At 39.2% G+C, this 24,308-nt stretch overlaps 2 protein-coding genes across 9 annotated transcripts in view; one reads left to right on the plus strand and one right to left on the minus strand.

Annotated features, from left to right (window-relative positions):
- Positions 1 to 18,458, minus strand: LOC136255309 (fibrinogen-like protein A). 8 transcript variants are annotated; one of them, XM_066048038.1, is made up of 8 exons: positions 18,304 to 18,458; positions 16,341 to 16,551; positions 11,961 to 13,387; positions 11,735 to 11,886; positions 9,069 to 9,619; positions 8,344 to 8,478; positions 1,062 to 1,182; positions 1 to 974 (listed from the first exon to the last, which is right to left on the minus strand). In XM_066048038.1, exon 8 carries the CDS (start codon positions 961 to 963, stop codon positions 166 to 168), a length of 798 nt encoding a protein of 265 aa, XP_065904110.1. In that variant the 5' UTR covers positions 964 to 974; positions 1,062 to 1,182; positions 8,344 to 8,478; positions 9,069 to 9,619; positions 11,735 to 11,886; positions 11,961 to 13,387; positions 16,341 to 16,551; positions 18,304 to 18,458; the 3' UTR covers positions 1 to 165. The 8 variants fall into 8 exon arrangements, with proteins under 8 accessions (XP_065904110.1, XP_065904116.1, XP_065904112.1 ...); XM_066048044.1 differs by having other exon boundaries at positions 8,344 to 9,551; XM_066048040.1 differs by lacking the exon at positions 8,344 to 8,478.
- The window catches only part of LOC136255307 (uncharacterized), a 14,546-nt gene continuing 8,666 nt past the window's right edge, over positions 18,429 to 24,308 (plus strand). The window contains exons 1-8 of the mRNA XM_066048035.1: positions 18,429 to 19,092; positions 19,634 to 19,714; positions 19,765 to 19,884; positions 20,429 to 20,487; positions 20,786 to 20,895; positions 21,468 to 21,559; positions 21,658 to 21,749; positions 22,155 to 22,212. Of these exons, the coding sequence (XP_065904107.1) occupies positions 18,547 to 19,092; positions 19,634 to 19,714; positions 19,765 to 19,884; positions 20,429 to 20,487; positions 20,786 to 20,895; positions 21,468 to 21,559; positions 21,658 to 21,749; positions 22,155 to 22,212 (1,158 nt within the window). The 5' untranslated portion in view covers positions 18,429 to 18,546. The remainder of the gene's footprint in view (positions 19,093 to 19,633; positions 19,715 to 19,764; positions 19,885 to 20,428; positions 20,488 to 20,785; positions 20,896 to 21,467; positions 21,560 to 21,657; positions 21,750 to 22,154; positions 22,213 to 24,308) is intronic.

The raw sequence follows: 24,308 nt of genomic DNA on the forward strand, positions 1-24,308 counted from the left end.
TACTGCATACAAAAAGCATATTAATCATGTTAATTTCGTACTTGTCCACAGCAAGTAGAGCAAAAAAATACATTAGTCACAAACTATTGGCAGTTGCTACTAAAGCCCTACAGTGTCCAGTAGACATACACTACAGTGGACACGCAAACAAGTTGGCATAAAGTGTCACTCAGTTGTACAGTTCAGAGGACGTATCTTCATCTCAATCCACCTCGGGTTGTGCCATCTACCTTTGATGTGTATAAATCCGTTCTCTGCAGGATTGTATCCGATGTTGAGGTTGATATGCCAGCAGGCATTGTACCACCACCCACCATTGCCTTTAGCCCTGCCTACAGCTGCACAGTTGTTGTTCCATTTGTCATTGTCGTTATCATATGTGCTGAACTTTTGGCCATTTAGTGAATGAGTAGAGAATGGGTCAGATTTAGTGATACCTGTAAACCCACCAATGGTCAGTGGATATTCATCACCAGCACTTCCTACACTGAACTGATTGTAGTGGAGGTAGGATCTGGTCTTGTCGGGTAATTCAAAATCCACTCTGAGCTCCCATTGGCCAGTTTTGGTAAGACAGTTCATGGCTTTAAGCCCGTACCAGAATTCCCCACTCAGGTCTCCAAATCCTCTCTCATAGTCAGCCCATGATCGGTTAAAATTCTCAGATCCATCTTTCCTCCTCTGTATCACTGTCCATCCTCCATTATCAGTGGTAGTGTCACAGTACATACCAACTACTGTCAGTCTCCCACTACACCAGTTATTCATTTTGTACACACCACATGGGGACTGGTCAAATGGGTTCTCTTTGAAAATACAACAGTTTTCTGGAGATGGTAAGCCACAAGGATACTGGTATTTCACTGCATTCCTCTTTGCCTCTTTTATCTTTTGAAGACAATTCGGAGTGGCAGTTATCCCAGTTGTGAATAGTGAGATGATGACAATGTATAGTACTATCATTGTCACCAGATCTAGAGAAAGAAAAATTTTAATATGGGGTGTCTTCTATCTTGTGGTACTGCTAGACTTATTGCTGTTCTACATACTAAGTTACTTACTTGTTTTTTACAGCACTGTAAGACTTTTGTGATCCAATAATATAAGTTTGATATCTGGGTACAGCAGTACTGGAGAATACAGTCACGCCCTTTATTGTTGTGGGTAGTGTATATCCACATCCTGTGTTATAATTATGGTTGACCTTATCACATGCTGAGGTATTTCAAACATTTAGGGAACACAACAAAGTAAAGGTTGTTAAGTAGCTATTAATAATGAATTGCTGATGTGGAGTAGCATTGGGCAATATTTTAATAAATTGCCAATATCACCTAAACAAGTGCCCACAATACAATCTAATCCAAAACAGCCAAGCTGTAAAAATAGTGTGCGGCCCTCAGAAAGGCTATGGTGAAAAAAGATGTGAAATCCAAGGTGGCGGCCAAGAAATGGCTGTGATCGTAAGTTAATGGTAAAAATTTTAATAATGACAATTCAGGTAAATTTTGTGAAGCGGCACAAAAATTCACCTGAATTGTCGTTATTAAAATTTTTACCATTAACCTACCATCACAGCCATTTCTTGGCCACCACCTTGGATTTCACATCTTTTTTCACCATAGCCTTTCTGAGGGCCGCACACTATTTTTACAGCTTGGCTGTTTTGGATTAGATTTCATTTCTTTTTGTATTTGTATACCCCAAAGCCGGCCTATGGCCAGCTTTGGGAATTTTTTAACCTATGTTTTTTTCTTTACTACAGGAAGAAGAAAAGATGAAGTAAATGTACAAATTATATATATGTGACCGGATTTGCGAAAAGGGGTCTTCCACACACATCCAATTTACGAACTTTGGCAGTTCATAATGTCAGATAGGAAAATAGTATTGCCTTGAAATTTGGACAGTGATGAGTAACAACATAGGTTAATGCATGAACAAAATTTCAGGTTAGTATCTTCTTTGAGCACAAAGGTATGGTCATTCAAGTTCATAGAATTGGATGTGTGTGGAAGACCCTTTTTCGTAAATCCGGTCACATATAATACATATGTGACCGGATTTGCGAAAAGGGGCCTTCCACACATCCAATTTGCCAACTTTGACAATTGATAACTTCAGATTGGAAGGAGCTATTGCCTTGAAATTTGGGCAGTGGTGTTTTCTTTGCAGCTGAACTCTCTATACGATGGTTTCTTTGTAGCTGAACTCTCTACAAGGTAATTTCTTCTAGCTGATCTCTCTACAGGGTGATTTGTTTGTAGCTGAATTCTGTACAGGTGATTTGTTTGCAGCTGAGCTCTTTACGGTTTCTTTGTAGCTGAACTCTCTACAAAGTAACTTCTTCTAACTGATCTTTCTACAGGGTGATTTGTTTGTAGCTGAACTATCTACAAGGTAATTTCTTCTAGCTGATCTCTCTACAGGGTGATTTGTTTGTAGCTGAATTCTGTACAGGTGATTTGTTTGCAGCTGAGCTCTTTATGGTTTCTTTGTAGCTGAACTCTCTACAAAGTAACTTCTTCTAACTGATCTTTCTACAGGGTGATTTGTTTGTAGCTGAACTATCTACAAGGTAATTTCTTCTAGCTGATCTCTCTACAGGGTGATTTGTTTGTAGCTGAATTCTGTACAGGTGATTTGTTTGCAGCTGAGCTCTTTACAGAATGGTTTCTTTGTAGCTGAACTCTCTACAAGGTAAACTTTCTAGCTGATGTCTCTACAAGGTGACTAGTTTGTAACTGAACTTTCTACAAGGTGACTTCTTCTAGCTGATCTTTCAATAGGGTGATTTGTTTGTAGCTTCACTCTCTGCAAGGTAACTTCTTCTAGCTGATCTCTCTACAGGGAGATTTGTTTGTAGCTGAACTCTCTACAGGTGATTTGTTTGTAGCTGAATTCTGTACAGGTGATTTGTTTGCAGCTGAGCTCTTTACAGAATGGTTTCTTTGTAGCTGAACTCTCTAAAAGGTAACTTCTTCTAACTGATCTTTCTACAGGGTGATTTGTTTGTAGCTGAACTATCTACAAGGTAATATCTTCTAGCTGATATCTCTACAGGGTGATTTGTTTGGAGCTGAATTCTGTACAGGTGATTTGTTTGCAGCTGAGCTCTTTACAGAATGGTTTCTTTGTAGCTGAACTCTCTACAAGGTAATTTCTTCTAGCTGATCTCTCTACAGGGAGATTTGTTTGTAGCTGAACTCTATACAAGGTAACTTTTCTAGCTGATGTCTCTACAAGGTGACTAGTTTGTAGCTGAACTCTCTACATGGTGGTTTCTTTGTAACTGAAATTTCTACAAGGTGACTTCTTCTAGCTGATCTTTCAATAGGATGATTTGTTTGTAGCTTCACTCTCTACAAGGTAACTTCTTCTAGCTGATCTCTCTACAGGGAGATTTGTTTGAAGCTGAACTTTCTAAATGATGGTTTCTTTGTAGCTGAACTCTCTACAAGGTAATTTCTTCTAGCTGATCTCTCTACAGGGAGATTTGTTTGCAGCTGAACTATCTACAAGGTAACTTCTTCTAGCTGATCTCTCTACAGGGAGATTTGTTTGTAGCTGAACTCTCTACAGGTGATTTGTTTGAAGCTGAACTTTCTAAATGATGGTTTCTTTGTAGCTGAACTCTCTACAAGGTAATTTCTTCTAGCTGATCTCTCTACAGGGAGATTTGTTTGTAGCTGAACTATCTACAAGGTAACTTCTTCTAGCTGATCTCTCTACAGGATGATTTGTTCGTAGCTGAATTCTGTACAGGTGATTTGTCTGCAGCTGAACTCTTTACAGAATGGTTTCTTTGTAGCTGAACTCTCTAAAAGGTAACTTCTTATAACTGATCTTTCTACAGGGAAATTTGCTTCTGGCAGAATTTTCTACAGGGTGATTTCTTTGCAGCTGAACTCTCTACATGGTGGTTTCTTTGTAGCTGAACTCTCTACAAGGTAATTTCTTCTAGCTGATCTCTCTACAGGGAGATTTGTTTGTCTCTGAACTATCTACAAGGTAACTTCTTCTAGCTGATCTCTCTACAGGGTGATTTGTTCATAGCTGAATTCTGTACAGGTGATTTGTTTGCAGCTGAGCTCTTTACAAAATGGTTTCTTTGTAGCTGAACTCTCTACAAGGTAACTTCTTCTAACTGATCTTTCTACAGGGCAATTTGTTTGTGGCAGAATTTTATACAGGGTGATTTCTTTGCAGCTGAACTCTCTACATGGTGGTTTCTTTGTAGCTGAACTCTCTACAAGGTAACTTTTTCTAGCTGATCTCTCTGCAGGGTGATTTGTTTGTAGCTGAACGATCTACAAGGTAACTTCTTCTAGCTGATCTCTCTACAGGGTGGTTTCTTTGTAGCTGAACTCTCTAAAAGGTAACTTCTTCTAACTGCATGATCTTTCTACAGGGCAATTTGTTTGTGGCTGCATTTTCTACAGGGTGATTTCTTTGCAGCTGAACTCTCTACATGGTGGTTTCTTTGTAGCTGAACTCTCTACAAGGTACTTTCTTCTAGCTGATCTCTCTACAGGGAGATCTTATCTACAAGGTAACTTCTTCTAACTGATCTTTCTACAGGGCAATTTGCTTGTGGCAGAATTTTATACAGGGTGATTTCTTTGCAGCTGAACTCTCTACGTGGTGGTTTCTTTGTAGCTGAACTCTCACCAAAGTAATTTCTTCTAGCTGATCTCTCTACAGGGTGATTTGTTTGTAGCTGAACTCTCTACAAGGTAACTTCTTCTAGCTGATGTCTCTACAAAGTCACTAGTTTGTAGCTGAGCTCTCTACATGGTGGTTTCTTTGTAACTGAACTCTCTACAAGGTGACCTCTTCTAGCTGATCTTTCTACAGGGTGATTTGTTTGAAGCTGAACTCTCTACAAGGTAACTTCTTCTAGCTGATCTCTCTACAGGGAGATTTGTTTGTAGCTGAACTCTCTACATGATGGTTTCTTTGTAGCTGAACTCTCTACAAGGTAACTTCTTCTAGCTAATCTCTCTACAGGGAGATTTGTTTGTAGCTGAACTCTCTACATGATGGTTTCTTTGTAGCTGAACACTCTGCAAGGTAACTTCTTCTATTGATCTCTCCACAGGACGATTTGTTTGTAGCTGAACTCTGTACATGGTGGTTTCTTTGTAGCTGAACTCTATACAAGGTGATTTTTTCTAGCTGAACTATCCATTTCCATAGTTGCATGAACTCCCTACAAGGTAACTTCTTCTAGCTGATCTCTCTACAGAGTGACTTGTGTGTAGCTGATCTCTATACATGTTTCTTGTTTCTAGCTGATCTCTTGAATTCTCTTCAGGGTGACTGCTCTATTAGGATGACTGCTCTATTAGGATGACTGCTCTATTAGAGTATCTCGATCTCGCACTTGCTGCACCAAGTTGGATTTCGTGTTATAACTCCGTGGCTTTAAGTCTGATTCTTCTACACCATTGATGAGCCTTTCTAAGATGATTACTCCATCTGTACAACGATTTTCAAAGCATTACCCCAAGCGGTTTATCTGGTAGGCGTGGCAAGCAGTCGTTATTTTTATTAGCTAATCTCGATTGCGTAATTGTTACACACTGTTGGTTTTTTCGTTGTATCTTCCTGTTTTTTAGCTCGATTTCTTTCAAACTACAAAAGGTTTGAGGTTCAATAGTTAACCTATTCACTCACCGATTTTCAGCTTCTTCCCATACGCGGTTTACCCTGTAGGCGTGACAACATATTGGTGTTAATTTTCGTGAATAATCGCTCATAACTCTTTGCCTGTTTATCGTATTCCAGCCAAAGTTTAAGTTGGTACCGAGATGCGCCTTTATATCCCCCTTCTGTGTGCCAAATTTCAAGGCAATCGGATATGGCGTTCGAGTTTTATAGCAATTTTTGTAAGTGTGCGACAAGAAAAAGAAAAATAAGAAAAAAAAACGAAGAAGCTGAGCCAATTTTTGAAGTCGCATATCTCGGGAACGCGCGAAGCGATTTCGCTCAAATTTGGAATGTGGAGTGCTGCAGTTGGAGGGAATGTCCACAGCAAAAATCGTCTTGTTTCATCAAGGAAGCACAGAGTTACGGAGGTGCGAAAATTGCGTTTTCTTTCTTCCTGTCAATATACTCACGGGTGTTACGCGCCGGCTTCTTGGGCCGCACGACACACTACCGTGTGTCTTGATTATCACATGTATTTAATATTTGAGCATTCTGCAATAATTATCACAATTATTATCTAATTCAGTTGCATCTATTCTACAGTTTGTACATGCTATTACTGACCATGTAAATTGGTTAACTCAGCTGTTAGCAAAGTTGTGTTTGTAACTGAAAACAACCACTCATATTGATGTTGCAGACTTTTCAAACTATGCGTCCGTGCTTTCGCATAATCACAACTAGACAGATGTTAACAACATCATGGGGTGAGCCTTGCATAAAATTTTATTTGAGCATGGTTGACGTGTGGTGTGTTTTTGTTATTTTGTAGGTGAAGCAGAAAGCAGATTTGAACAAGACTGCTAGTATGTACCCACTGCTAGCTATTTTTGGTAGCTACACTTCACATTTCATTAACTGCAATGAATCTACATATATACATGTGCATGAAATTCAATGATTATGTGCCACTTGGTTCAAAACATATATAGAAACTGTGCAGTGTTGGTCCTACTGGTGTCATGATCAATGAGCATTGATCGCCTCAGCATTCCCTGTCTTCTGCAGTTTTACTGGCTCTCAGTCTTCTACGAGTGCATGTGCATAGTGTATTATACTTGCTTCTGCTTCATCTGGTGTTTCTGCTGGTTTTCTCTGTCCATGTAGATAACAAGTAAGCCATGTTAAACCATGTGGCACAAATACGGCATTTTCGTACAGGAAATTTTCATGTACACTAGCCTTATATGGAAACATTTGCAAGTCATTCGTGTTTTCTTGTAATTGTTCATGAACGAGACGTACGTACCATCGACTCGCTAGTAGTGTGGGGCTCACTCAGGCTCATCCCAATAGATAGCTCATGCAATAATCACATGCCCCTTAATATTTCCCAACTGTAATATCTTTGGGACTGGCTTATAGACAGTGGTACAGCTGAAAAAAATGTGATATTAAACTGAGGCCAAGAAATGGCTGCATTGATTTATGCTGTCACTGCAGCCATTTCTTGGCCACCACCTCTGATGTCACATCTATAGCTAGCCTATTTTGAAAGAATGCACCCTTTTTCACAGCTTGGTTGGTTTGGAATAGTATAGGACATCATTTCTTTCTAGCACAAAAGCTAGCTCTGACTTGTTTTTTTCTGCACTAGATTTTAAGTGACATTTTACTATTTGAATTTAATTTTTGTTATTACAAGCTTTTTAACAGAAGTGTTAACTTGAAGGTGGCCATGCAACATTAGTCTATGGGACTATAAGGTTAAACACTATACTAACAAGGTGTCAGTAAACGACTAACAATAGGGTTAGCTTGATCACTTATTCATTAGAAGGTATAATTATATCAACAGCAGGTTTGAGGTAGTACCGTATGTAGCAGCCTGCCTGTTCTAGAACATTCTATGCTATAGCAGGGCAACTGTAGCAGCAGTATCACCAATTGTTTGCGCAGTGCTGGAAAGGTTTTATTGAGTTGATATTCAAAGCTACTTATAAAGTATGGGAGCAGCAAATTCCTATCACAACATTATCATGGAGCTACAACAAGACCATCCATCCCAGGATGACATCATGGAGATAATGTGGCTGTGGTAGGCATGCACTTTCAGCTTGCCATTTAGATGCTATTGTGGCAGCAAGTGTATCTTATTTCTGAGTTACAACTACAGCAGTTTGTTTGGCTCCACATCTGACAGTCATGTATCTACACTAACGCAGGTAAGTAGGATACTATTTAGCTCTTATAGTTAGTTACAAGGCTTGGCATGTCGCAGCCATGAGCTTGTTGTCTCGCATAAGCCAAGGAGATCCAGCATAGGGGACCCAGCAGACTGGTAATACTTTAAAAAAAAAAAGATCTAGATTTCTGTGTTTACCACGAGTCCAGGTTTACCCCTAATCACCAGGATGGTACAGTACCTCTACATATACAGTACCTCTACATACAGTATCCCTGTAGGCACACCCATATCATACAACAAATTAATCAGTAGGTACATCCCAACCATACAGCAAATTAATCGGCATACATACCTACTACCATGCAACAAATTAATTGGTAGGTATATCTCTCTAGCATAAGGGGAGAACTATGACACCAGGAGAGATACCTCACTTCAAAGTCTTAAGCCAAGTATACTTCTACATTTCCCCAGAAATTTAATTATCACATCACAGTACTAACCATTCTGTTAACCACATCATTGCCTTAAACAGGAAGTGAGGTGTTATCTCAGCCAGTGTCATACCCTTCTACAGAATGTATTTCTTATGCGATCTTCCATACAGCCTGAGGCTAACTAGTATATGCACTCATAAACTGTGGGAAATATAGAATTTTGTTTTAAATTGCTGCAAGATATATTTCACAGGTACACACGCATTTAAGTAAGTTGGAGTACTATTATTGTAAAACATAGTTTAGTGTAGGGTCAATTTCACTCAAAAATCACAGAATGAAAGCCATGATTTATAGACATGAAACACTAATTGTTGGATTAGAATGCTAAGAATTATCAAGTTTTTATCAGAAATTAAAGCATAAAGTATTTATTGTAAATGAGCACCCAAATGTTACATCTTAGAATTAGAAGTGTTGATGATGTCTTATAGTATATGGTCATTGGTACACACACTGGTATACAGAGGTACACCTGGGAACAAGTTAATTGTAGTAGCTTCATATTATTTGATGAAATCAAGATCTGATCATGCAACATTACACAAATACATGCACAAAAGTCAATGACTTGTAGTGAAGAAGTCATCTGTGTGAATATAAGATCAATCCTAAAAACTGCTGAGGTGTATAAATGGCCAGCTAAAATGTGCAGCATTATGTGCATGGCCATAATGTCAACATAGTCTTACAACATCTATATATTTCAGTATTGAGTGTATAATCCATACTTATAGTTGAACTATCTTTTGTGATTCCACTCTCCATTCTGCAGAGATTGTCATTTTGTCTGGAGGTGTGTCTAACCTACTCAAATAACAATACCACTCTGACAAGAAGGTAACAAAACCAGTTGAACAGGTTTATTAGCTTGTATGTAAGTTCACCTAGCTAATTACACATTCACAAAAAATATATAAGTATTTATTTACAATTTCATTACTGGACGGATTAACCAATCTTATGGAAGCTAGTATTGGTTGCTTAGCAACCTTAAGTTTAACTTCAGCATGACATTCATAAGTATGTCTGTAAGCATTGTCAATGTTATTGAGATAAAAGGGGAACAGATCCTTTTGGGTTATGAGCACGTTCCCTTAGTGAGAGAAATGTTTCAAACTCTGCTGGACTGTAGCATTTGCGGGTCTCCAATATGTGCAGCACCCCAGAGGCTCCACATACGAGAGCTGTTAGTGATGAGTCTGGTGATTTGTCTGTTAGAGAGAATATGTATGAGGCTAGAATCATCCAAGTACCAGCTAGATCATCAAATAATGTCTTCCTATACGTAAGTGTGATATATATATATATATATATATGCTACAGTGTAATGACAGGTCTCCCTATAGGATACAGTGTAATAACAGGTCTCCCTATAGGATACAGTGTAATAACAGGTCTCCCTATAGGCTACAGTAATAACAGGTCTCCCTATAGGCTACAGTGTAATAACAGGTCTCCCTATAGGATACAGTGTAATAACAGGTCTCCCTATAGGCTACAGTGTAATAACAGGTCTTCCTATAGGATACAGTGTAATAACAGGTCTCCCTATAGGTTACAGTAATAACAGGTCTCCCTATAGGCTACAGTGTAATAACAGGTCTCCCTATAGGATACAGTGTAATAACAGGTCTCCCTATAGGCTACAGTAATAACAGGTCTCCCTATAGGTTACAGTAATAACAGGTCTCCCTATAGGCTACAGTGTAATAACAGGTCTCCCTATAGGATACAGTGTAATAACAGGTATTCCCATAGGCTACAGTATAATAAAAGGTCTCCCTATAGGATACAGTGTAATAACAGGTCTCCCTATAGGCTACAGTGTACACATCTCCCTATAGGATACAGTGTAATAACAGGTCTCCCTATAGGCTACAGTGTAATAACAGGTCTCCCTATAGGTTACAGTAATAACAGGTCTCCCTATAGGCTACAGTGTAATAACAGGTCTCCCTATAGGATACAGTGTAATAACAGGTATTCCCATAGGCTACAGTGTAATAAAAGGTCTCCCTATAGGATACAGTGTAATAACAGGTCTCCCTATAGGCTACAGTGTACACATCTCCCTATAGGATACAGTGTAATAACAGGTCTCCCTATAGGCTACAGTGTAATAACAGGTCTCCCTATAGGCTACAGTGTAATAACAGGTCTCCCTATAGGCTACAGTGTAATAACAGGTCTCCCTATAGGATACAGTGTAATAACAGGTCTCCCTATGGCTACAGTGTACACATCTCCCTATAGGCTACAGTGTAATAACAGGTCTCCCTATAGGCTACAGTGTAATAACAGGTCTCCCTATAGGCTACAGTGTAATAACAGGTCTCCCTATAGGCTACAGTGTAATAACAGGTCTCCCTATAGGATACAGTATAATAACAGGTCTTCCTATAGGCTACAGTGTAATAACAGGTCTCCCTATAGGATACAGTGTAATAACAGGTCTTCCTATAGGATACAGTGTAATAACAGGTCTTCCTATAGGCTACAGTGTAATAACAGGTCTCCCTATAGGCTACAGTGTAATAACAGGTCTCCCTATAGGCTACAGTGTAATAACAGGTCTCCCTATAGGATACAGTGTAATAACAGGTCTCCCTATAGGCTACAGTGTAATAACAGGTCTTCCTATAGGCTACAGTGTAATAACAGGTCTCCCTATAGGCTACAGTGTAATAACAGGTCTCCCTATAGGATACAGTGTAATAACAGGTCTCCCTATAGGCTACAGTGTAATAACAGGTCTCCCTATAGGCTACAGTGTAATAACAGGTCTCCCTATAGGATACAGTGTAATAACAGGTCTCCCTATAGGTTACAGTAATAACAGGTCTCCCTATAGGCTACAGTGTAATAACAGGTCTCCCTATAGGATACAGTGTAATAACAGGTCTCCCTATAGGCTACAGTGTAATAACAGGTCTCCCTATAGGCTACAGTGTAATAACAGGTCTCCCTATAGGCTACAGTGTAATAACAGGTCTCCCTATAGGATACAGTGTAATAACAGGTCTCCCTATGGCTACAGTGTACACATCTCCCTATAGGATACAGTGTAATAACAGGTCTCCCTATATAGGCTATACAGTGAAATAACAGGTCTCCCTATAGGATACAGTATAATAACAGGTCTCCCTATAGGATACAGTGTAATAACAGGTCTCCCTATAGGCTACAGTGTAATAACAGGTCTCCCTATAGGCTACAGTGTAATAACAGGTCTCCCTATAGGCTACAGTGTAATAACAGGTCTCCCTATAGGCTACAGTGTAATAACAGGTCTCCCTATAGGCTACAGTGTAATAACAGGTCTCCCTATAGGATACAGTATAATAACAGGTCTCCTTATAGGATACAGTGTAATAACAGGTCTCCCTATACTTACTTTGTTATACTATTTCACTGTAACTGAGAAGATGCAGTGTACATGTTGCTATTCTGCCGAGCCATCAATATATATATGGTGTCTTCTCGTAGAATGGTCCTGATGCCTTCGCTGTTTCCTTATCAAAATAATTGTTTGCCACTTTCATATCTCTATAGGAAGAACATATGTGACTGGATTTCATATAACAATTAAGGCTTACACACACACACAAAATCAAACTTACGTTTTTACCAGAAATGGATTGCTGGTCTAATACACTATCATATTCCACACTGTACTTCCTTCAGGACTGGCAAGTCTGGCTTCTGTAGCAGCTTTCTTCCGACCCTGTCAAAGCATAGATAATACACGTAATAAAGGATTGGCAACGCGCCTATTAAACCTGTAGTGACGTCACGTACAATCCTCCTTACGGTACGTCATCCAGTTAACGCGCCCTCTCACCCGTTGCTAAACGCACTAGGCTGCTTCATTCCTTGTACCGTAGCAGGGTACTACTGAGTAAAGACGTAAAGCTTACTGAACGTACAACTACTAAGGTGAGTATCTGATGTAATATAATAGTGAAACACACTGTCATTTTTAACCCAACGCAAGATAAGGCCCACTGCTTCATGGCTTTTCTCAGTTTTGGAGTTTTAACAAGGAAACTAAGGTGCTTTTTTCCGAACAATGTATAAAGAATTAATTGTAACCGTTAATAGAGTGGAATGCTTTGTTTTGTGTAGGCGTACCACTTACCAAACTATGGTTTGAAGCTGTTTCGTTGTGCTGGGTTTTGGAGTTTTATCGTGGTACTATGTGGAGAAACATCAAATTACTATTCAGCACAAGAGAGCTCAATGTTATGGTGGTGGAACGCAAATATGTACGAGCTCAAATTCAGATGTGGCATTAGCCATCAAAGTATGTGGAAATGGGATATAAAAGGTGTAGTGGAATGGAGCATATTATCAACATGAAGGAGCTGTTGGTGGTAAAATATTGTACCATGACTTCAAGCTTAGACAGGGAATAATGAACGTTTTTGGAAATGTAGCAGCTCACAGCAAATACCATCCAGTGGATATCAAGTGACGTCCTTGTGTTTGTCAGTGCTGGAAACTGATGTTGTGGACTAACGTCTAGCTAGACTCTGCTATATTATAATAATTGATATAAACAATGGAAACACATCTGAACTCCTAGGGACCACCTGCAGTTCAGATACCTGATAAATGAAGTTTTGTACAAAATCTCTTAAAACACATTTGTAAAACATGAAAAAAAATTATTTAACTTCTCTAATAGAACACTCGCTACTCTAATAAAGCATTCAATGAATTCAAATATTCAGATCAGATAAAAATCACAACCCTAGGAGTCACAAATGACATAGGACTCTCACACACAATCTCAGAAAGAAAATCTTAAAATTCTGAACTATATAAAATCAGTTATTTTTGCTTCTGTCTTGATTATAAGAACCATATGTGACAGACACATCCTTTGAGGTTTCCAGGATGGCTTAGAGTTAGCTAGATAATTGACTGATGGATGCTCCATTAATTGATTTGTGCAAAGCACACCTGCATCTCCATTGAGGTTCCTGAGGTCCTGTCAGTTACTCATTTCGTGCGATAGTAGCAGTGAAATGATCCTAGTAAACACCTAGATAAAGATTTATATTATTGAAATTCTAATCAAATACTTGAAATCCCTAAAACATTACACAATTTAGGGATGTTGGTCGAGAGGTCTCTCACTCAGTGAAATATTGATCAAAGTTCAGAAATTTGTCAATTATTTTTTTCGAATACTTTCCACATACCTAAAACAACAGCCATTGCAAGATCTACCATGGTTTCTGGAGTAAATATGGCCCCTTGGTATGGTTTCCTACAAACAATTAGCCCCAGGTATAAAAGGAGATTTATTTTCTGAAATATCACCATTGAAACTTGCTGCAATTTTGATAGCCAAATTTCAAGGATTTTCTGAGTGACCGACCCCTGGAATTCCCACACAATACAACACATACCATGGCCTAATGAAACAACACATCACATGTGAACAACATGACGAAAATAGAATGGAGTGTTGAACTCTTGTCCTCCACACACGCACTCACACATACACACACACACCCAGAGCCTAAGCCGGAAGTTGTGTGAAACAATTATTGCCACCAAGCAAACCAACACTGGGATGCCTGTGTACCACTCAGGCACTAGAATCTTGTGCAGAATCCTCCTGGGACAGGTCTAGTAATCCACAGGACTGTCCAGGTCTAGATCTCACAGGGAGAAGTAGCAGAACCCAAAGTTACACAATGACCACAAAGTTGAGACAAGGACAGTGAGGCAGCATAGCCAAGTGGCTAGAGCACTAGCCTGGTAATTGAAAGGTTCCAGGTTTGATTCCCAGTCATGCCAATCTGGTGATTCCTTGAGCAACAAACTTTACTCATATTGCTCCAGCTGTATACAGTTGGAGACCTGGTGAGCTGTCACAGCACCATCAGTGGGTACCTGGTGTTTACTGGGGAAACAAATGCCCAATATACACACAATATCCATCAGTCCATTAAAAAAAACACATTGCCACTGGATACATAAGGTAGTATGCTGCTGAAGCCCTATTACGAACAGCCAATCGGCTTAAACCCTGGTTTACATAGCCCATCCTTATTATGACCTACTGCAGCTGGCTACCAGGAGCGCATAGAATTTTTCATAGGATTCGATATTCCTGTGCCACGGTAAATAAGACTCCAACCCCACGACTCACCAAGTTGCTGCCAGCGCCCAAAATCCGCTAGTTGATAGCTCACTACAATCGATACTGGTTACATCTTGGGTTACATGAGTAGCTCCTCTCTACTACTGGATAGCGAAATAACAGCACTGGGAACGATAAAACGGAGCATTCATTCTGTGGGGTAGCCGTATCTATGACGATAGACGCGCAGAAGTTACATAATAGGTCACGCGACCGTAACGAGGATTGTCTAATAGTTGCTATGCGCTTTGCCAATCCTTTATTACGTGTATTATCTATGGTCAAAGCCACGAGTGGGAGATTGGCGCCATTAAATGGCCATGGCTTTGACCGCTTTGTGATAATGGTGTGTAGTGAGCTGGGACTTCACAGAGAGCTTGCCAATAGTGTTCTCAGTCAATTTGGAGTGATTTGAGACCCGTGGGGACCTCTGGATTCCTATCGTCTTCTTACTTCATTTTATACCCCAACATTGGGCCCACCCGCCGCCCCCCACCCTCTTGCTACCACCCCCCACCCTCCCACCCTATTACTACCACCTGTGATATTATTACCCGCTCGAAAAAAGCTGCCCAAAACAGGGCAAATTTTGGGTATCAGAAATCTATACACCCACTCAGTGATAGCTAGTAAATAGATGAATAATTGGTGCAAATTTTGTTTGCACAGCTGTAGGCACTGGGAAGTTATTACACGATGATTCCTCAAAATCGCCATATCTCCTAACGAAGCTTTGTGCGTCGAAGCCTTGTTTTGTCAAATTCAGTCACATATATGTACAGCAGTGGTGAACAAATTATCAACAATCAGTACAAGATGCACACAGAGATGTGCTTAATAAGGTCACCTAGCTACCTAACTTGATAATCCCCTAATGTGTTATTATGTATACAACGTGACCTGCAGCCACCTGCTAGGAAATTTTGACCAACAGGTGAGGACAGATCCAGGTTAGGGCTACATCCTGGCTCAACTAGCTACAGTAGCTGGGTACAAAATGGACAGACTAAACTACACAATGGTAACTAAATACTGCACACCATAGTGTACAATGTTTCAACAGTGTATGTGGGACAATGATTACAGTAAAGCAGTTGTACCTTCTTTGTACATGGGAATTGAGTCTTACATTATAGGTGTTAGTCCACATGCTCCATGCTGGATCTATGTATTGATGAGTGAAAGCCCACCAAAATATTGTTTTTAGGGTAGATGGAATTTCAGAAACAATTCTGTTTGATTGTTACCCTGCCAATTAATCATGTAAACACTATAAGGCCATCATTATTATATTGCTTGTTTCCCATCACCTAGTGCAGCAAAAACTGATGTGGGCGGGAGGTGATTATTGATTATTAATTATACAGTTGACTGCTCTGAGTACATGGCTGCTCTATTAGAGTATCTCAATCTTGAAAGGTACAAGATTACACAGCCTGTTCAACAATAGTGGAGGGACTCCAACCCCTCATAGTTACCATACTGCTATGTGTTTATATGTGTTTACCTTAACAGCTGAGTAGTCATTTTGTGCCTCCCTCCATACTAATAGTGTATCACATGATCAATAATCAAATAATTAAAATTTGATGCGGCTACCTAAATATTGATGCGGGCGGTGGTGGGAAGCAAGGAATAAAATAATGATGGCCTAAAAAGTGATCGACAATTATTTTATGGAGTGTTCCTTTTGAACCAACTATGTTTAGCAACAATCACAAATAGCTATCATGAGAATCTGCTAAATGTTGATTATAATTTAAGTATTGTGATCAAAACAATGAATTGCTGCATGTTAGTTTTGGCACTGAATTATACCATATATGGTAAAATACACACATACTTGTAGGCATCCAGTCCATTCCATAGTGATGGTGTTTTGGACTCAGTAAAATCTCTGGACACATAATCATTGAGCATTAGCCTGGTAAACCCTTTCTGTACCAGTTTACAGAATGGAGAGTGGAAAGCATACCAGTCAGCTTCTTCTACAGTAAACAATTGATCTGTTGTTCTCTTGTTAAACTCATGATTGTACCTCTCATAACAGTTGTCTAGGGGAGAGAAGAAAACAACATGAAGTGTACAGTAGACCTCTCTTTAAAAAGTAGGACACTTCAGGACCAACAATTATATGGCTCATTTTAGCTACAATGAAGAGGTTTTCCTCCTACAGTTTGTGTAGCATTAATTATATATGCTTGTATTCTTGTTCAGTATTAGATACATAAAGTGAAGTTTTTCAATTAAAATATTTAACATTGCACATTAATTTTAATATAATATCAATACACTGTGCATCGCAACATACAGTACCAGGTGTGTTGACTTGCACATTACATGCATAGCTGTGTTTGATGCAAAGCGTTTAATACTGAAATGTAGATGACAGCTTACAACCAAAATTTAGTATCGCCACGTAGTCATAGTACATGCACTACTTCATAGTATCACGATATATCATTGTATCGTGATATTTTTGGGACAATGTATCAATACTTCAAATCCTGTATTGTCCCATCTCTAGATGCAGCATCAATCCAAGCCACCCCCTTCTGAAAAAAATAAGAACATTAAAGATTGAGATATTCTAATAGAACAGTCAGACAAATACAACAGTCACCACACATAACACTATTGAGAATCCTCCATAGTTGAAAAACCTCCCATGTATGGGTACACTTAGCCTGCTAAGGATACTTAATGCACATGATCTTGTGACAGTGTATGCCAATCTTTAGGTTCATAATAATTAATAGCTATAGCTAGCTGAACGACTCTGTCACTTTATCCCTATACAACTATTGATCAGAGTCAGTGTAGTCCACTTAAAAAGCAGTATGATTTAGATGTTTGCACATCCTACATCAACATTTTGAAACATATGAAATAGCTTTATGGGGGGCTGCTCCATTTACCTTCTACTCTGCTACACCCCCTTGCCAAACCTTGGATCTGCCCTTGAGATGCATGACCAATCTCTACTACACGGTAGCATTATAGCTCCTTATTATTTCATATCCCAGGTAGTATTGCTCTCACGACCACCGTGGGAGTGACAGAGAGCAATATAGGGGTGAATACAGAAATTACTCAACTCTGCAACCATCTTGTTTCCCTCACTATGTACTTGTCAGTTTCATGCCCCACCCCCCCACCCCTGGGGCGTCCCCACACCCCAGGTGGGGATTTTCCATTGCTTGGCAATTGACAGTTGTCCAATTCACTGACCGATTTTTGGTAGTTGCATTTCTAAACAATAAAATCGCACTTGCTATATTTTACTAGCTACAGGGTAGTCGCATGCAGTAGTGGGGGAATTTGACACCACGATTTGTCAAATTCCCTGTATTCCCCCACCTTCCCCGGGGATTGGGCATGAAATTGACAAGTGCATTACATACAAAGTGCCAGGAATTTTGTTCATAGTTCTTAGGTGCTCTAATACTACAGCAGAGACAATTATAATTTTTTTCAAATCCCAGTGAAAATGTCAGGCAACTTAAAGCATTACCTGACATTGATATGCTGCTGTTTTACACAATTCGTCATAATAGGGAAATCCTTACAATACATTGACAGAATAGAGTGACTCAATCTAAAATCATTGTTGTCAAATTGTGTTTGCTATTATTGACAACACTTCACTATAAAAACTCTACAACTTTCTTGTATTTTGATCTGACATTTTGTCAGGCAGGTTCCATTATGGTCGGCCATACATGATAGTTGCCTGACAAATGGCCTATGTCAGGTAGTAATAATTGACTCCGTACTAGAGCTACCATACAACAGTAACTACCCACCCGAAGCTAGTCTATACCACCTTGTTGACTATTATTATTTGCTGCCCCATAGAACGCCGCTGCTCCAGCTTGTTTCACCAGTGACCCTCCATCTGTCCATGTTTCGCTCACTGCTACTGCTGCTAGCAATACCACAATCGAAACCGAATATATAACAAGCGCTTGTAGTCTCCTAGATCTGATTTTAGGCGCACCGATAGCAAGCCTGAATGGGCCACTCAAGAAGACAAAATTAAAGTCAACATGTCGTATTCGCTGAGGTGTAAGCTTTGGAGCAGAAGGAGCAGAGATTTGATCACGTGCTGTTGGAGAAGATACAGTATGGTACAAGGCAGTACAGATGCCGCCACTTCATTCCCATTATGTGGTAGTGAACTGGACTATACCTTACAAAGCTGTAAGAATAACCTTGCTCGTAACACGGAGCTATACAAGAAACATGATGAAATGCTGTCCAGCATGCCATTGGCCTCTACACGTAAAGGAGTATTAAGTGTTCCAGACCGTATTGCTGCTCTAAAGGACAAGGATGCCTACTTCCTGCAGCTGTCAGAGTTCGCTGGGATGAAAATGCCTTATGACAAGGTCCCTCATGCTAATACACTCAACGTAATCACCAAGATCAGTGGACATCCTTGTTTTATTATAGCTAGTAATGGAAGCTTCAAAGGAGGGACCATCTACCCTATAACAGTGAAGAAGAGCCTTCGGTCCCATGAGATTGCTCAACGGAACAGAATACCCTGTGTGCACCTTGTGGACAGTGGAGGAGCTTACTTGCCTCTACAAGTGAGTAGGAATTGTTCAACACCTCAGTACAATACCATGTATTCTAATGTGTGAATTGGTAATGTACGTATCCATGGCCAGAACCCTCTTCAGCCGCCCTAACACAGTACTAGGTTTCCTAGCTTGCAAGAAGCAAGTGTTATGTTGTCCATAATATTATTTACTTATTTGTAATTGCTCTGTCATACATGATGGTTCTGCAATATAGTTTAGGCTAATTAACGTTTCAGTGAGGGATTGTATCTTGTACCTAATGGTAATTGATTGCAATGTGTTTTAATGTGACAACTGTTTCCAATGTCTTTGCAATATCAGTGTCAACACCAGACACCATGTTTAATTTGTGAGCACACATATAAATGTCAATGATTCACGGGTGACAAGGTGTGACCAACTTCTTCTGGTACACAGCTTGTGCAGCTGATATCCCTTATATGGAAGTGGACAATATGTTTTAGTGGTTACATGTAGAATGTGCATGGTGTCTGTGAAAAGCTTATTTTGATGGACTAAACATATTAGTAAACTTCTATAATTGTAGGCAGAGATATTTGCAGATAGCAACATGGGAGGTAGAGGATTTAGAAACCAGGCTGTGATGTCATCAATGGGGATTCCCCAGGTGAGACACATCCTCTTAATCAGCCAACACCCATTTCACATCACTTGCAGGTCACTCTAGTGTGTGGGCCGTGTACTGCCGGGGGTGCTTATGTGCCTACCATGTCAGATGAAGCTGGAATGGTACATCAACTGGGCACCATATATCTAGCTGGACCACCTTTAGTTAAGGTATGGTGAGTGAAGAGGTGTTAACCTTTAACAGTTTAGTATATCACCAAGAGTTAATAATAGTAACTCTTGATATCACTGTTATGTCAAATAAGTACATACCAGTACCAAGAGGAGTTCATAATATAAAAGAGAGGAGAGTGTCCTACTTCAGTATAGCCTGTACAAACAAATCTCAAAGTAATACAGTAAAACTTAGATTACTTTAGGATATCATGTCAACACATGAAGTGTTAAGGAATGTTGACAATATCATCATCAGTAGGCTGCTTATTGAAGCCATAACTACAACAGTCATTGAAACTTAATGCTGAGTACATTCCTGACCAACTAGCACATTGAGAGTGACTATAGGTATTGCACCATAACTTTGAGATTCCCATTTGTACAGGCTATACTGCAGTAGGACACTCTCCTCTCTTTTTATAATATGAACTCTTGCCAGTACTCAAAATAAAATATGGGTGCATGATGGCTGAAGTAGATATTCCACAAGACACTACTGTATATGCTAGATGTTATAATATATATATATATCCTCTAGGCTGCTACTGGAGAGACCGTGTCTCAGGAAGAGTTGGGTGGAGCTCATGTGCACTGCAGGTATATCCCCAGGGGAGGTTGGTCACGTGTCATCATTCATCTTAAAGAAAAGCTCGACCACATATTGAGCTAAAATTCAACATTGTCACCTCCTAATATCCTAAAGTATTGTTATCCATTCCAGTGTATGTTCAAGGGCCCTGCTTAGTACTATACAGCTTTCCTATATAGCTTTTAAGCAAGCCTTAACTCCTGGAACAATGCTTGGTTGTGGAGTCTCACAAAAGGTTATGACGTGTGTCCAACCTCCTCTGTGTGGTCTGTCAGAAGTGTATTCTAATGATTTCACACACCACAGCATCAGTGGTTGTACTGACCACTTTGCCGGGACAGAGTTGGAAGGTCTGGAGATTACTAGAAGAGTAATGGCCACTCTTAATATAAAGAAGAATAGTGTACAACCTCCTGGTGAGTATTATAGCTTGTGTTATCTTTTTGTTATTTTGTTAAAAATGATAGTCATTCAAGTTATTCAGTACTGTTAGGGAATCTAATTGTGGTATTTTCTTGCTATATATAGAGTATGACAATTAGGTTCTGTTGTTGTTGGAGTACATTAATACCTCATGGAGCCTCCATGGTAAATTTTATTCATATTTTACCTCCTATTATAGTTGAGCTGGATCCTTAAAAACATTTAATAACTCATGGGTGTGATTACACACGATCTTGAAATTTGGCTCATTGTAGCACCGCTTGACCCGCTAAAAAAAACTTACTAAATTTTTACCATACATTTTCTATGGGAAGCCATAAAAGTGTAGAGTATGTTACAACTCTTTCCTTAACTTGTAATGGAGCCAAACCACATGTGTCTGTTGCTGACACCATTACTGTCACCTTAATCATCTGGTTGGCTAAAATGTTAATCTTCTTGAGAAAAAATCCACTTGCATGTTCCAGCTCAACTTGTACATACTATGTAATAGTCCTAGCTCCATAGCTTTCATTGTAATATTGACTTGTGGGTTTGGATATAGTTCCATCACAGGCCCCGAGGCTACCTCACTCGGTGGAGGAGTTTGCTGCCCTCATACCTCATGATGAGCTGGAGCAGTTACCTGTAATGGAGGTGTGTGTGTTGTGTGTTTGTTTATGCACACGTAATCGATTAATTGTTTATAAATGTAGTATGTTATAGTGGACCATACTGTACTGTTATTCCATTAGATTATCGCCAGAATATTTGATGGTAGTGAGTTTCAGTCATTCAAGGGTTGCTATGGTAACAGACTGGTGACTGGATTTGCTAGATTACAAGGGTATGTAGAATGGAGTTTGTGAGTTGTGAATGGAGACACTTGTTGTCAAACACTCTAACAGAACAGTCAGTTTGTATTCAGACAAATGAAGATGTCTTGTGTGTATAGAATAGAGTTACTGACTAAATCTACAAAAAGGGTTATTAGCCTTTTCAATTGCATGTACCTGCCAACCAAAAACTTGACTTGAGAATAAGGTACCAGCCTGAATTATACCCCTAACATAACACTAATGCTTGGTGTAATTTTAAGGTAATAGGTCAAAAACACGAGGATGTATGATTGGTCCAACTTGGATTTGGAAATATTACAGACCCTGTTTTATAGATCCAGTCACTCATTGTAATGTGTACAAGTTACTATATGTACTGATATGTACTTTGGGATATATTTTTCACACCGCAGACACACTGTGGGTGTCCTAGCTAACAATAGACTATTGGGAGTTGAGGAATCACTGAAGGTGTGTTAGTATTGTGTTATTGTGTTATTGCTGTTTTGCTCAACATTTTGCCTTGAATTTTCTGTATTTTGCTGAGCATCAATAAAAATTAATTGCAGTATCTCAAGCTTACAGGCTGCTCTATTAGAATATTTTGTCTTGATCTCTAGTCGCCATTCCCATGATCATATGTTGTCCTAATACTATGCGTGACTGTTCTACTAGAGTGTCAATCTTTTTCATACAAAATGTGCTATTCCTTAGTGCCCAATTTTCCAATATTTTTCTAGCATTTTGCTCCTTGTCTTTACCAAAGTATTTTCCAAAAATTTTGCTAGCAAAATCTACACATTCCTAGTATCAGACAACAATGATGTCATGTCATACCACACTGTGGATCAAATTGTACAGCTAAAGCTGGTAAGTCAAAATGTTGACATTAACACTCTTGTTCATGACTGTTTTATTAGAGGTTTCTGCAGGTTAGGAAATACACGCATGCTCTACTAGAGAATTACTATACAATCTAAAAGGTTGTACTGGGACCTCAGTTGAATTTTGATTAAGTGATCCAAATGACAATTTGTATCTGACAGTCACTGGAAAAACACTACATGTTGTACTGTAAAATTTAGAGATGTACTGATAATCGGATTGGTGATCGGATCGGCTGCCGATATGGCAATTTCTACCATATCAGTAATCAGCACAAATGCTCTGAGAACCGATATCACTACCGATAGTTTGCATGGCAAATATGAGTACCAGCAAAGTAATGAAAAGCCTTTTTGCTCACTACAAACAAATAGAAAGTCTCTCTATACTATTTCATTAAAACGCTAAGTTACGAGAAGCTATATGACTGCCCATGTAAATACTGCTATTTGTGTTAGAATATTCTTACCCAGATCTTTTGAAAACGGTACTGTAGGTGTTACACTTTAATATAAAGAACTGCACCACAGGAAAGCTAAACTGATAATCTGTGTATATAGTAGCCATCTTGAAAACTAATCAAAACAAGGAGTAATCCGGACAAGGGAACATGTATTAAAATATTTGTGGTGCCTAATTGTCTGGGTTGTGGCAACACCATCATAGGTAACCAGGTATAGCTGTGCCTTATAGTTACATCACTTCTTTTTTGTCTAAAAATGATTAGAATAATATGTATCATGCAGTAGCTACACCTGTAGTTCTATTTGATTCACATTTTACAGAATGTGCAATAATCGGATCGGTATAATCGGTATTGGCTCTTTTAGGTACAGATTAATCTAATATCGGTACAACTGAAAAATCCTTATCGGTACACCTCTAGTAAAATTGCCACTCCTAGTAACTTATGAACAAGTGTATGCTCTATTAGAGTAACTCTGTATAATATATATATTAGTGCTATCCCACTAGGGACCTGTGAGAAGGCTAGGCCTGTGAATACAGGGTGTATCTAAAAACTGTGAAGAGTGCAGAAAAAATCCCAGACCCAGTCATGGCTTGATTCCCCGCAACATGCAATCTAGCCAAGTGCCAAGGGAGCCACAACAGCCAGGATTCGAGATCATTCAACCACTACATTGACTTCTCACCATCAAAGGGTTTGTATATGTGACAGGTCAGACCGGCTGAACAAAACCCTGTCATTTTCACACTTTTGCTTCTCTGTTATCTATAGTAACAAAAGAGTGGACTGCCAAAATTTCAGCCTTTTATGATGAATAGTCTCTTGGAGTTGTAGCGTTGAAACAGCAAGAAATTCGATTTGTACAGAACATATTAAGCCAAGTATTGTGGTCATAATTTGTTTCAGTTGTGAGGTATGGTTGATATATTTGCTGTATTGTTTCACTGTGAATAGGATCCATTAAGATATAGTGGTTTTCCGATATTCCTCTGTGTAGACAAAAATAGTAGGCTATTTGCAACAAGAAATGATGTTGTTGTACCGCATCATAAATAACTCGTATCTTTTTTATTGTACTAAACATCCATGAACAGGTGAATGTATTGGTTTTATTGATCTGAGGCTTGTTTCACAGCATACCGAAGTGAAACACATATTTTTACCCACTTTATTTCAATATGCTTTTATAGTACAATAAAATGATGCAGAAACA

Source organism: Dysidea avara, chromosome 5 (assembly GCF_963678975.1).
Source record: "Dysidea avara chromosome 5, odDysAvar1.4, whole genome shotgun sequence".
Taxonomy (NCBI): domain Eukaryota; kingdom Metazoa; phylum Porifera; class Demospongiae; order Dictyoceratida; family Dysideidae; genus Dysidea; species Dysidea avara.